Source organism: Dromiciops gliroides, chromosome 2, assembly GCF_019393635.1.
Source record: "Dromiciops gliroides isolate mDroGli1 chromosome 2, mDroGli1.pri, whole genome shotgun sequence".
Classification (NCBI taxonomy): Eukaryota; Metazoa; Chordata; class Mammalia; order Microbiotheria; family Microbiotheriidae; genus Dromiciops; species Dromiciops gliroides.
The window spans coordinates 152,007,705-152,021,001 of NC_057862.1; the positions used below are offsets into that span (position 1 = coordinate 152,007,705).

The following is a 13,297-nucleotide window of genomic DNA, read 5'->3' on the forward strand; positions in this document are numbered from 1 at the left end:
TTTACGTGGTCAGTGTCATGATCTTAGTTGACTCTTGGTTGTTGACATAGGTTGCTGAGAGTGGAAAATCAAATCACTCTGATTCTGGTGTTTATATTGTCTCATTACCCACTCTCAATCTTTTTGTTCTTTACTGTTCCCCATGTAAGCTCTCTACTAACCTGGACAGCAGCCCTCCTCCAAAAACAACTTTTTACTTTCCTTCCCTGCTTCTAAATTGGTTGTTCACAGTGTTTTTACTCTTGAGATTACTCTCCTTTCTCCCTGTTGAAAATTTAACTGCCCTTCAGGGTCTGGATAACCTCACCTCATTTTTGAAGCTTTCCCTGAGTAACCTAACTGTTCTTTTCTGGAGTTCCATAGATTTCTTATTTGTGCTACACATTATACATTTACATTTGTTTACTACTTTATATCCTTAAAGTCTAACATACATAGATCTTATCTCTACAATTACATTGAAGAGGGGTGGCAGGGAGATCAGACCATGTCTTATATTTCTTTGTATTCCACAGTACCTAACATTGCATCTTACACATATCTAACAGATGTTAAATAAATATTGAATTGATTGCTTTGAAATCTGATTTAATCTTTTTAATTTTGAAATTCATAGTTTAAAACATTTTTGCTTTCTGTCTTTTTGTTTTCTAAATTTAGGTTGTTAAAGGCCTAACCTACCTGTGGAGTTTAAAGATATTACATAGAGGTATGTATTGGTCTTAAGTTTTCCCTTATTTGTAAAATTAACATTTGTTCTGGTATTTAAGGATAGGTGACACATCTTTAGACTTTCAACATAGATTTTTGGAAGGTTTGGGACATAAAAGTTGTCAAGGCATGTAATGTTTTTTTCAAAGGTCTATTGCCTCCATTCCTGTCACTGGAAATTTTTGGTTTCTTGTACCATATTTGGAATATATATATATGTGGAGTTTATATATTGCATTGCACCGTTCTATTACTTAACTCCAGTTGGTTAAAATTTTTCATTTTCAACAAATTTGCCTTTAATTCATTTAGTGGTTTCGGATGTTGTAATGGTATGCCTTAAAGACTACAGTTCTCCCTTCCACATTGCAACTTTCCCATCATGGTTCAATCATATCACGGGTCCCATGTAGGAGAAATTAAATGGAAATTTTGAGGAGTTTTGTGGAAGCTGCAGACAACAGTCAAAGGCCAGCAGATGACACATAAAAAGTTTAGAAACTCATAAATGCATAAAATATATGTATAGTATTGTATAATATCAACATATTTTATCTTTTAAGACCTAAATAATTCAGACTTCTTCTCAGGTACAAAGGGAGGGCCAAAAAATTTTACTCAGATTTTCTAGATTGCAGGGGGTTCCATGCAAGTAACCCCTACAATGTGGAAGGGATAACTATAATTTCTTATACTTTTAACTTAAAACTTTAAATAAGAAATCAATGAAATAGTCAGAAGTCTGCTTGGTCTATTTACAAAACAGATGAGAAGATAATCTGATAACTGTTGAATGTTACATAAGGAACCTCCCCTTGGTTGTTTTAATGTTCCCAAAATGTCTGGATTCATTTGGAGCAAATTATTAAGTAAGAAACAGACTATTACAAAGCAAATTCAGGGCCTAATGTTAGTAACAGTACTGTTTAATTTTACACATCTGCTCACTCTAGACTTGCGCACAGTTGGGAAATGCAATAGCACACACATTAGATGTGATTAAAGAAAGCATTTTTTTAAAAAAGGTATAAACTATGAGAGAAAAAAACAACTCATGTTTTCAATTGTTGTATCACATCTGTTACTAAGACTTTTGTGGTTTTTTTCCTTTTTTAATACTTAGTGATTCCAGATATCTCCCTAAATCTATGCTTTGCAGACTATAATGTCCACTCATTCATTCTTTGTTCTATAAGAACTGTACTGGTTAAATGAAACTTCATATTTTATATTTAGAATTTTATTTTCCAAAATTACATGTAAAATACAAATTTTGAAATCAATTTTTAAAAAAAACTTTGTATTCCAAATTCTCTTCCTCCCTCCCTACCCCCCTCCCCAGGAATTCAAGCAATTCAATAAAAATACTTTGGTGGGGGTGGGGGGCGGTGCAGGGCAATGAGGGTTAAGTGACTTACCCAAGGTCACTTAGCTAGTAAGTGTCAAGTGTTTGAGGTCGGACTTGAACTCAGATCCTCCTGAATCCAGGGCCGGTGCTTTATCTACTCTTACCACCAAGCTGCCCCTTAAATGAAACTTCAAACTAAATTTCTCATCATGGGGACAGTTAAATGGATGGTATGGTGGATAGAGTACTGACTGGGGCTGGAGTCAGGAAGACTAGAATTCAAATGTGGCCTCATATATTTACTAGCTGTGACCCTAGACAAGTTATTTAACCTCTGCCTCAGGTTTCTCATCTGTAAAATGGGAATCATGAAAGCACCTAACTACAGAATTGTTGTGAAGATCAAATGAGTAAATAATGGTAAAGCACTTTACATAGAGTCTGGCACATAGTAAGTGCTATATAAATGTTAGCTATTATTCCTATTATTATTATTAATATAATTACCCATTTTGTATACAGCGAGATATTAAAAATAAACAATAGGGAGTTTTGGCAGAGGTGACTCAAAAAATAATATTTGGTTTGTGTGGTGGTGTATAAATACCAGTGGCAGTAGATATTGTCTTTATTTATAGATGATAACATTTTCCCCCTATGAATTTCTTAAGGGTTTATCCAATACTCATCAGCGCTCTTTCACTTCCCAAATAGATATTATGGGCTAATTCTAATTAACTTAGTGGTCAATTCCTTTTGTCATATGGACTTTAGAGGGGAAAAATGGAATAAAGCCAAACAGCAGTTGTCTGTAGAAAAGTCCCAACAACCCAAGTTCCATGAAAATGCTGTTTTCTTTTGAATCATCTTTAGGGTTAGTTTATACATTATGCCAACAGCATAATCCTGTGGTGGTAGAAGCTGCTTATCAAGTGGACCTTTTCTACTATGAAACCAGGGGATAACTCTGACAAGTCCTTGCTGAGAAATTCCATGACTGTGAAGAAGTTTTAGTTAACCTGCAATCATCTTTAGTTTGTCTTTTTAAAATTAGAAGCCACATAGGTCATTTCAGTCTTTTGAAGGTTTCTGAGATCCTATGATCACAATGCATAGAGTATGCCATTGCTTATTTCTTCTAGGAAGGTCTTACAGATTATCTGGGTTGTAGTCCAGGTGGGTTATTTGGTTCTGTTTTTGTACGTGTTGGTGTTGGGAAATATCTATTTTTTTCCCTTCATTTGAAATAGGATGCTGAAAAGATATCTGTTTTCAAGTGGATTTCCATGTTGCTGGCAGTTTTCTAAGTCTTGTTATGTCTTTTTCTAAGTCATTCACAGAGGGTCCCTCTTTGCCTGTTTGAGTGTGACACCCCAAGGCTAGACTAACCAAACATAAGCCAAGAAGTCCTGCTTCTCCCTGACTGTATTGGCATGGGGGGGAGATGGATGTCGTCTCCAGGGCTGTTGCTAACAACTGATATGCAGTGCACCCACAACTTGGCCACCCGGCTCTCTTTAGTGGTGACAGAAGTAGGATTTCAGTGCAATCGCTTATCTATGTATTAATCTGAATACACACGTAAACCTTATAGCCAAGTCTATTTGAAGGACATATTACAAGCATCTCTGACGGGCTGCATGGCATAATGAATGGTATGTTGGACTTAGGGTCAGGAACACCTGGGTCCAAATGCTGCCTTTGGCATTTACTAACCATAGCATCACAGACTAGTCGTTTAACCTCCTAACCTTCAGCCAACTCAGAGGATCTACTGAGTAATAGAAGAATTGCATTTCTCATTGGTGGAGGGAATTCTATCCTTGATATACTGACATTTTGTATCATTGACATGGATGCTGCCACTTTAATGGATGCACTTAGATAGTTTTATCCCATTTGCTAGTGTAAATATAAATAAGTATTCAGGACTCCTAATAGTTAGATATCCTTTTACTAAGCCTCCTTCCCCAGCATTAAATAAGCTTCTACTGAGGAAAGCCTTGGCCCATTTATAGTCAAAAAGTGAGAATGCCTTAGTGGTCTAGACACGGACCCTTCAAAAAAAGAAATCCTCAGTTGACCTTTTTCTCATTCCCCCCCCCCCGCCTGACACACACATGGCTTAGATCAGTTTCCTAGTTTACAGAAAGTGAAAACCAGGCTATAAAGAATCATGTGAGGGGGAATAATTAATATCTCATGGTCCAACAATGTTCCCTCAAGGGATTTCAGTTTTAAATAATCACCAGTGTGTATATACATATCTATATCTGTCTAGATAGATAGAATAATGAGTTAGAATGCAATTGCATGGTTATTTCCTAGTGTTGAAGAGTGATCAACTATAGAAATAAATATGCTATGATAACACAGCCTATCAAATATGTTTATGTGTTTAGCTTTGAGTTTCTTGGCTTGTGCATTTAAACTTTCACTTTCTAGATTTAAAAGTGTGCATTTTTTTTGAGAGGTAGAAGCTTCCAGACATCCCAGAAGATATTGCCAAAGAATTTTAACCAGAAATTTACTCTATACTGAGAAGTTACTGCCATACCTATTAAAATTTGTAGTTTCTATTGTTCATATTTAATAACTTGGAGTCTACAAAAAAAGATTAAAGATACCATTTTATTTACCAAAAAGCCCCTATTTAATTTTCCCCTTGATTAAAAAGAAAGAAAAAAAGATGTAGCTTTTAAGATCAGTTCAATCAGGCAATTAAAGATCAGAGCTTTTAAGATCAGCTCAGGCAATTAAATAGGTAATGTAGTTGTTATATACACTTTTAGTGGGCAAGCTCATTGCTGCACTTTCTTAAAAATACAGCAACTCATTTTTACTATCTTTAAATGAATCATGTTCAACATTCTAGCAGTACATGTACCAAATACCAAATTACAAAAGATTCTTCAAGACCAGGGCACTGTTCTTGAAATGGAAAATGCTACAGAGGAGGTACTGTGAAAAGACAATGGAACAGAGGCTTGTGTAGAATAAACAACAAATGAGCATCTGTGTCAGGTTTTCTCAAACTGACTTGGCCATAGATGTAAAACCATTTTTTTCCTAGGAAAATGAGGGGAAAGAAGTATTTTGAGGCTAAATAGGGGAAATTAAGACTAGATCTGTCCCCTTCCAGTTATCACATTGATGTTTTATATAATATTACATATAATATTTTAGAAGTAAAAATCAGTAGCATCACATTTGTTTTTAAATTTTTAATGATACTGCCAGTCATAGCAGAGTTTCATAGGTTGGAAAATGTTTTAAGCTTTTTCACCCAAAGTCTTGAGTCTAGTGTAAATTTTCCTTTTCTGTCAAATACCTCCCCTATAATCCAAGCAGAAAAGAGGAATTTATTAGATGTTATTTGGAACACAAGAAACAGAGATTAAGAAATGTGGGTGTTATAGAATGAAAAAAACTATTTTCCATGTTTAATATCTCATGGTCAAGCAATGGTCCCTCAAGGGATTTTAGTTTTAAATAATTGCCGAGTATAAATAAAGACTCAGTATGATGCATCACTGTGATATGGAGATGACTCTGGGTTCTCAAAGGCTATCCCAGTAAGCTTCAGACTCTGATAAGTCCTACCAAACTGGAAAGACTTTAAGTACAAGCCTGGGAACAGTCTGCATCTGTTGTCCAAGGATCAGCCCAGCTAAGTGAGGAACAAATAGGTGATCAATTGTTTGACCTTCCTCACTCATCAAAAGAAAATACAAAGTGACCCTTTGTCCACTTCTGCAGTGACATGATAAGACAGCATGTTTTCCAACCTTAAGCAAACAATTATATAACTGTTGATATTCTTAATATGCAGTCTACTGCTGCAGAACCTGAGCCGTATCTTTATTACCACTCTTGATATAAATCAAAATCCAATACATAGTGAAGAGTGCTGGCTCTGGAGTCAAAAACCTGCCTCTAACCTTTGTGACTTTGTCGAATCACTTAGTCTCCCTAGGACCCAATTTCCTCCTTCACAAAATGAGAGGATTGACTAGATGGCCTCTGAGGCTCCTTCCAGCTCTAGGCCGATGCCCCAGTACTAAAAAGTTGCTGAGGTGATTAGAGTATTTGTATATATGCCAAAAGTCAACCAGAAACATCTCATAAAACATTAGGTTATGTATATGATCATACTACACTAAAAATAGTTGTAAGTTTGTATAAACCTCTGTCACAAAAGAAAAGGAAATGGGGAAAGTCTGTATAGTATTTAACAAGACACTCAAAACTAAGTCAGCATATGTACTTTAATACTTAGTGTGAAGGCAGGCACAGGGAACGATAGTGAAACTTTGCTGAAAGATATGATAGGGTGTTAAGAAATGCAAGAGAAACCACTGTGTCGTGAATATTTCCATTAAGAAGAGAACTGAACCCTAAATATCCTCATTTATAAAATGAAATTTACTCTGTCTTAGCAGAAAAAGAAATGAATGGTTACCACTGTGGGAGCTATTTCACAGGCAGCAGTGTGGTCACATTAGTGACTGATTAGAGCATAGGTCAGAGTTGACACCAAATAAGAAAAAAGGATAAAAATTACAAAAAGACCCTGTAATTACAATAGCTTCAAACTAATTTATTTAAGCAAGTCATTGTCTCCTGAAGTGGAGAAAGACAGGAACAGACCAGTTGTCACTATAGAGAAGTTTAACCAATACAAAGAATCATTTAAACAAGGTGACTAGAAAAAACAAGAAATTACTTTAGCCAGTTGTAGATCTCTTTGCAAAGCAAAGGCTTGGCAACCAAGGACAATGCTGTATTAGAGTACAAGTTCATTTGCAAAATATTATACAGTAGAATGGCATTATAAGCAGTGTCTCCTCACAAAATAGTAATAAATATTTCAGGCTGAAATTAGTCTACAAACGAGTTGGTATAAGACCCAACTAAGCTAGATTATTCTAAGAGTATTTATAGATGAAACTGGAAGAATAGTAAAGAAACATGAAATAGCACAAATGTGCCAACATTTCTATGGTGACACATTTTCACTGGCAACAATAGTGGAACTACCATATTTGAATTCTGTCACCTTGTCATATGATAAACTGAGAAGGTAGCAGTGCCACTTAGGAAGTTAGAAAGATGGAAAGACTGGTATGAACTGATGTATAGTGAAGTGAGCAGAACCAAGAGAAGGTTGTGCACAGAGGCAACAATATCATTTGATGAAGAACTGTGAATGACTTAACTATTCTCAGCAATACTATGATCCAAGACAATCCCAAAGGTCTAATGATGAAGCATACTATCTACCTCGAAAGAAAGAATTAATATTGATTGAACAGAGACTGAAGCATGCTATTTTTACTTTCATTTTTTCTGTTATTCTATTCATACAAAATGACTAACATGGTAATGTTTTACATAATTGCACATGTATAACCCACATCTGATTGTTTACCTCCTCAGGGAGGAGGGAGAGAAAGAAGGAGGGATAAAATTTGGAACTCAAAACTATAAATAAAAATGTTTATTATTTAAAAAAATAAATAAAATATTTACTAATTAAATTGCGGGTAAAAGAAGTTAGGAAGAAGTGGGTGCCCCAGGCAAGTTTAAAGTCTCAGGGATCAGTTTTCAGGTTATGTGAGAGAAGTGAAGATGCCAAAGAATGGAAAAGATCATGGATGGTATTTTCTTTTTTTGCCACTTTCTCCCTAGCTCCCCAAAAGATCAAGAGGCCATCAACAAATACTGACCCATATGGTGACTTTCTCATCTCTGGATCTTTTTGAGAATAGTTTATGCATGCATCAGGGGTGCAGCAGACCACAATTTTAATCACATGATTTACCTACAAGGATAGAGACTTTTTAATAAGATTCCAATATCTATTATCTGTTCTTTTTTTTTTTTTTTTTAGTGAGGCAATTGAGGTTAAGTGACTTGCCCAGGGTCACACAGCTAGTAAGTGTTAAGTGTCTGAGGCCGGATTTGAACTCAGGTATTCCTGACTCCAAGGCCGGTGCCCTATCCACTGTGCCGCCTAGCTGCCCCATCATTTTAAAATATATACATTTGACTTAAACAAAATAGAACCTTAAACATTCTCTACAAATAAACTATCACAACATCCGGTGAAAGCTGGAATACTGGCAGACCCAATTTGTTGTTCAGTCATGTCTGACTCTTCATAACTGCATGGACCATAACACACCAGGTCCTTGTATTCACTGTCTCTCCAAGTCTGTCCATGTTCATTGTTTCTGTGACACACTCCTTCTGAAACAGATACAAGGAGGAAGTCAGCAACCCATAATTCAGATATGCCATATTAGGTAGAATCTGATTTTAAGGACTTTCACCATAACCTCACACCATATGCATTGCACTGGGGAGGGTACTAGCAGCTAGATCACAGCCCTCCTCCCTTGTATACTCTATACTTATGCTCATTCTCAGCCCACTCCCTCTGGTTCTCATGCCAGCTTCCGAACTCCACACTAAATCCTCTCATGTTATAATTTCATCTCTAGAACATGCTACTCTCTGATCATAAATGTACATACCTAGAACACACATGCATTAAATAACTCCTTACATGGTACTGGACTCATCGCTCAGACCAGTCTCCCAGCCTATCAACATATACTCTGCTGTCCCTGAAACTAGTTTTTGATGTTCCTAAATACTCCTGTGAAGAACTGGAGACACTTGCCTCACCCTTGTAGCCACCCTCCCTTGACAGAATACAAAGAAGGATTCTTCTATGGCAGGGAGCACCCATCTCTTCCAGTTCCCCCTCTCAGCCTAGAAGCATCTTCCCTCCAAGGCCTGTTCTTCCCTTCTCTCCTGAGGGTGAGTTATACCTGCCTCATATGCTCTAGAGAGAAAACTGCCTAACTTCTGTTGGGCTGGCGAGTCTGTACAGCAAAGAGACACCATTACTGTCTTCTTAAGAGCTTCCTTGTCCAGAATCTTTGCAGTATTCTTTCTCTTGGTTCTTCCTTCTGCCTGTCTTTTTCTTTTTTTTTAATAATAAACATTTTTATTTACAGTTTTGAATTCCAAGTTCTATGCCTCCTTCCCTCCCTCTCCACCCCCTTCCCCGAGGCAGTAAGCAATCAGATATTTGTTATACATGTGCAGCTATGTAAAACATTACCATATTAGTTATTTTATATAAGAAAACTTGAATAAAAGAAAAAAATGGAAGAAAGTGAAAAATAGCATGCTTCAGACAGTATTCAACCAGTATTAGTTCTTTGGAGGTGGATAGTATGCTTCATCATTAGTCCTTTGGGACTATCTTGGATCATTGTATTGTTGAGAATAGTTAAGCCATTCGGTTCTTCATAGAATATTATTTCTGTCGCTGTGCACAACGTTCTCCTAGTTTACCATACATCAGTTCATATAAGTCTTTCCAGGCCATTCTGAAATGGTCCTGCTTGATATAACACAATAATATTCCATCACAATCATCACAGCTTGTTTAACCATTCCCAAATTGATGGACATTCCTTTGATTTTCAATGCCACCCCAAAAAAGGCTGCTATAAATCTGTGTGTCTTTCAGAGAGCTGAGAAGTGCTAAGAGTTGCCTTATTCCATCTGTCAGCCTTTCTTTCCAGTATCTGACCACCCAAAGAAAAGGTCTGAATTTAAAGGTCCAATCTACCACACTTCCTTATCCTCATATGTAAGGACCTTCCTCAGGACTGGAGGGGTATTGATTTGTCCTTTCCAACCCATGTTTCTCATCATAGGAATATAGGAATCATGGGAAATATACCTTGACTGTCCTTTGAGCACTTCCTGTCAAAAGTGTCATTAATGGGGCAGTTAGGTGGCATAGTGGATAAAGCACCGGCTCTGGATTCAGGAGGACCTGAGTTCAAATCCATCCTCAGACACTTGACACTTACTAGCTATGTGATCCTGGGCAAGTCACTTAACCCCAGTTGCCTCACCAAAAAAAAACAACAACAAACCCCCCCCAAAAAAAACAAAAACAAAAAAAGTGTCACTAATGAGATATCATGGTAAGGATGGTACCATCTAGGCAAATATAAATATAGATACATGCCAGAAGACTCAGTATGGCTCTATAGTTGGGAAATGAGACTTAAGATGGTCATTCTCTTCCTCAAACTCTCTCGCCTCCTCACAGGCTCTCCATCTCTGTCCTGAATCTTCAATCAATAACTATGGCAATCAGATGATCTGGGATTGCACTGAAAACACAGTCCATGATTTCCCCTGTACTGGCAGTTAATGGAAGCCTGCTTGTACCACGTGGCTTTTAGCCACATGGCTTTGGTCTTCCTGTTGACCTCCCTGTCCCGGCCAGTTTGGGATCCTATGCTCACATCTTCTTCTGACATTTATCTTTTGTCCAGTTGGTTTAGCAGGTCCATCATACCTATTAAGTTATCTCTGACAAGGTACTTACTAGGCAGGTTTAGAATGCATCTCTCAACCCCTTCTTTAAAATCACTTCTTCCCAGATTCAGATGGTGAAACTTTGTATGAGTCTGATCTCCTGACTGATGCTTAGCATTGAAGCTAAAGTGTGATGTCTTCTTTATTTGTTTGTTTGTTTTTTTTTAATTTGGCGAGGCAGTGAGGGTTAAGCGACTTGCCCAGGGTCACACAGCTGGTTAAGTGTTGAGAGTCTGAGGCCAGATTTGAACTCAGGTCTTCCTGAATCCAGGGCCAGTGCTTTATCCACTGTGCCACCTAGATGCCCCCAAGTGTGATGTCTTCTGAAGATAATTAAACCCCACCTGAAACTCAAACTTGAAACTGGTAGTTCCCCAGTAGGGAGCTGTCTTCCATCAAATCAAGTGCATTTCTTTCCAGATTCCCAATTACAAAAGCTCCTTTCATTACAAGTGTGGGGAGCTGGCATTGCCCTCGCAAAAAAGGTAAGGCCTTGTCTAGCTTCCTCTGAAAAATAGGCAGGGGGTATAGTTATTTTCTCCTGCCTATCTGTCTAGGGCAGTATTCTTGTTCCAGGAGCTCCAAAGCTCAAAAGCCTGGAGCTCACAGGTTTGTAGCACCTCACCAATGCATCCAAAATAAGGATAAGGGGGCCCTGCTTTTGCCACATTGCTGATGAATCGATCACATGCTCAAATCTTTTTTCCCCCTCAACCATGACTTCTCTCCTACCCCCTTAGGCATGCAGCTCTATATATAAGGCAGAAGGAGCTTAAAAGCCGTACTGGACAGAATCTGTTCTCACAGGGTCTTCCAAGCATTTGTTAAAAATCATACAAGATGCCATGACAGATGCAACCTCAGGAATAACCATGTTCAATATCAAGTGAGGCATAAAACAGGAAAACACTCACCTAAGATATTCACCAGTGTTGGGGAGGAATAGAACCCAAATAGAAGAGGGATTCCCTTTTGATGGCAAGATCCACCAGATGTTCCTGTTTGTGGATGACATCGTGCAAGTTGCCTAGAACACTACAGGGCCTTCTTTATGAAATCCATGATCATTCAAAACAGATTAGCCATCCACTTTGGAAAAACAAAGTGATGAAAATGCATATTGCCAATCATGACATGCAAGTTGAACAGACAGCCCACCGAGTTCAGCCATCAGTATATAGGTCTTGAACAAACACTGCAGATGGCCAGCAAAGTGGGCCCAGAATTGAATAGGAGATGGAAATTGAACTGGATTACATTTGAGAAATTATACAGTGCTTTCAGTGAACCCATGCTGCTCATTGTTATGGAAGTTCATCTTTTTTAAAGCCAGCGTTCTTGCAAAAGCACATAATGTCTTGAGATTGTCAGGCATCATGATCTTAGAAGAATAAAAATTGCCAGTTACCCAGAGGGTGATAGAAAGATGCGTAGTTGAAGTAGTCATAGTTTTCCCCTCCCTGGAGGTCTTCAAGCAGAGGCTGGTTGACCATTTGTATGGTGTGTTTTAGTGGGGATTGTGTTGGACTTGAAGGCTGTCGAGGTTCCTTCCAACTATGAGATTGTGTGACCCCAAGTAAACAACCTGCAGTATTTTACCAATTCTCACATGTACACAAGAAAAGGCATGAAAGTTATCAAGGAAATGGATGAAGAGAAAAAAAGTTGGACTGCTTGGGTACCACGAGTGAGGTTTTATACTTATAGTGCCTTTTCTGGGATTACTCCCTAAATTTATACTCACTCTTGCAAGTTGGGTCTCCAGAAGGGAGATTGCCAGTCTCATGTTCTAAGGATAACCCTGTAGCAATCTACTTGGCTTTTAGCAAAGGCATTTACTAAGGTGATATAACAAAAGTAGTTCGTGTAAGAAATTTGCACCCTATCCTCACAAAACTTGGGGCATACTCTCCCACCAATTCCCACCATTTCTGGGAGAGTTCAAATATAAGAGTACAAGATTAGTGAAGCAAAGATGTAAAGAAATATGTAGCAAAGGGGTAACTGATAACTCCTGGTCGTAGAAGACCCTTCTCCCTTTATAGAGTTGTCATGCAACTTTGTGGGGAGGATTGGGGGTCACTGTATCTGACACATCTCACTCCCATTTCCTAAAGCTGCCTAATTTCTCTAGCAACTTTTTCCACATTCATCTTCCCTTGTATGTCTGATCTTAGTACTTCCTGCACTGTCAGTCAGTGCTGCTTCAGTGGATGCAGTAGCCCCTGTTTCACAGGCCTCACAGGACATTCAGAACTTTGAAAACTCACAAGGTGCCTAGACGTTTGCATCTCAGAATATCCCTTTGCCTAAGAACACAGACAGAGGTGCCCATGTCCTTATGGCTAAATAGAGGCTGGGTGAGAGACTGGGCAGCTCTCCCTTTCCCTACCCTTTTGAGACCAACTCAAAATAGTCAACACACTTCACAACCAAAAAGCAAGAGGACCCCCAGACTCCAGTAGCTTCCTTTTTTATAAACTTTGAGTCAGCAGATCTTGTGGCTCAGAGGCCTGTTAGGGGCTTCTTCATCACAAGCTTTTGTGCATGACTGGAAGTAAGCTCCCCACAAGCTTTCTAGTGGTATACTTGAAACCTGGTGGAGAGTATCTGTATATGCTTCAAAGAATGATCCCTATGGGATGTTCCCCCATAGGACATATTGACATCCATAAATATTTTTAAAAAGCAGAGGAAGGGGGCAGCTAGGTGGCACAGTGGATAGAGCACTGGCCCTGGAGTCAGGAGTACCTGAGTTCAAATCCAGCCTCAAACACTTAACACTCACTAGCTGTGTGACCCTGGGCAAGTCACTTAACCCCA

The 13,297-nt window shown here is 38.4% G+C and overlaps 1 protein-coding gene across 4 annotated transcripts in view; it reads left to right on the top strand.

The window, feature by feature from the left end:
• MAP2K5 (mitogen-activated protein kinase kinase 5) overlaps positions 1 to 13,297 on the top strand; it is a 292,452-nt gene that overhangs the window by 137,256 nt on the left and 141,899 nt on the right. For all 4 annotated transcript variants that reach the window (XM_043988207.1, XM_043988206.1, XM_043988208.1 and 1 more), the window contains one exon: positions 661 to 709. In XM_043988207.1, coding sequence (XP_043844142.1) covers positions 661 to 709 — 49 coding nt within the window. The remainder of the gene's footprint in view (positions 1 to 660; positions 710 to 13,297) is intronic.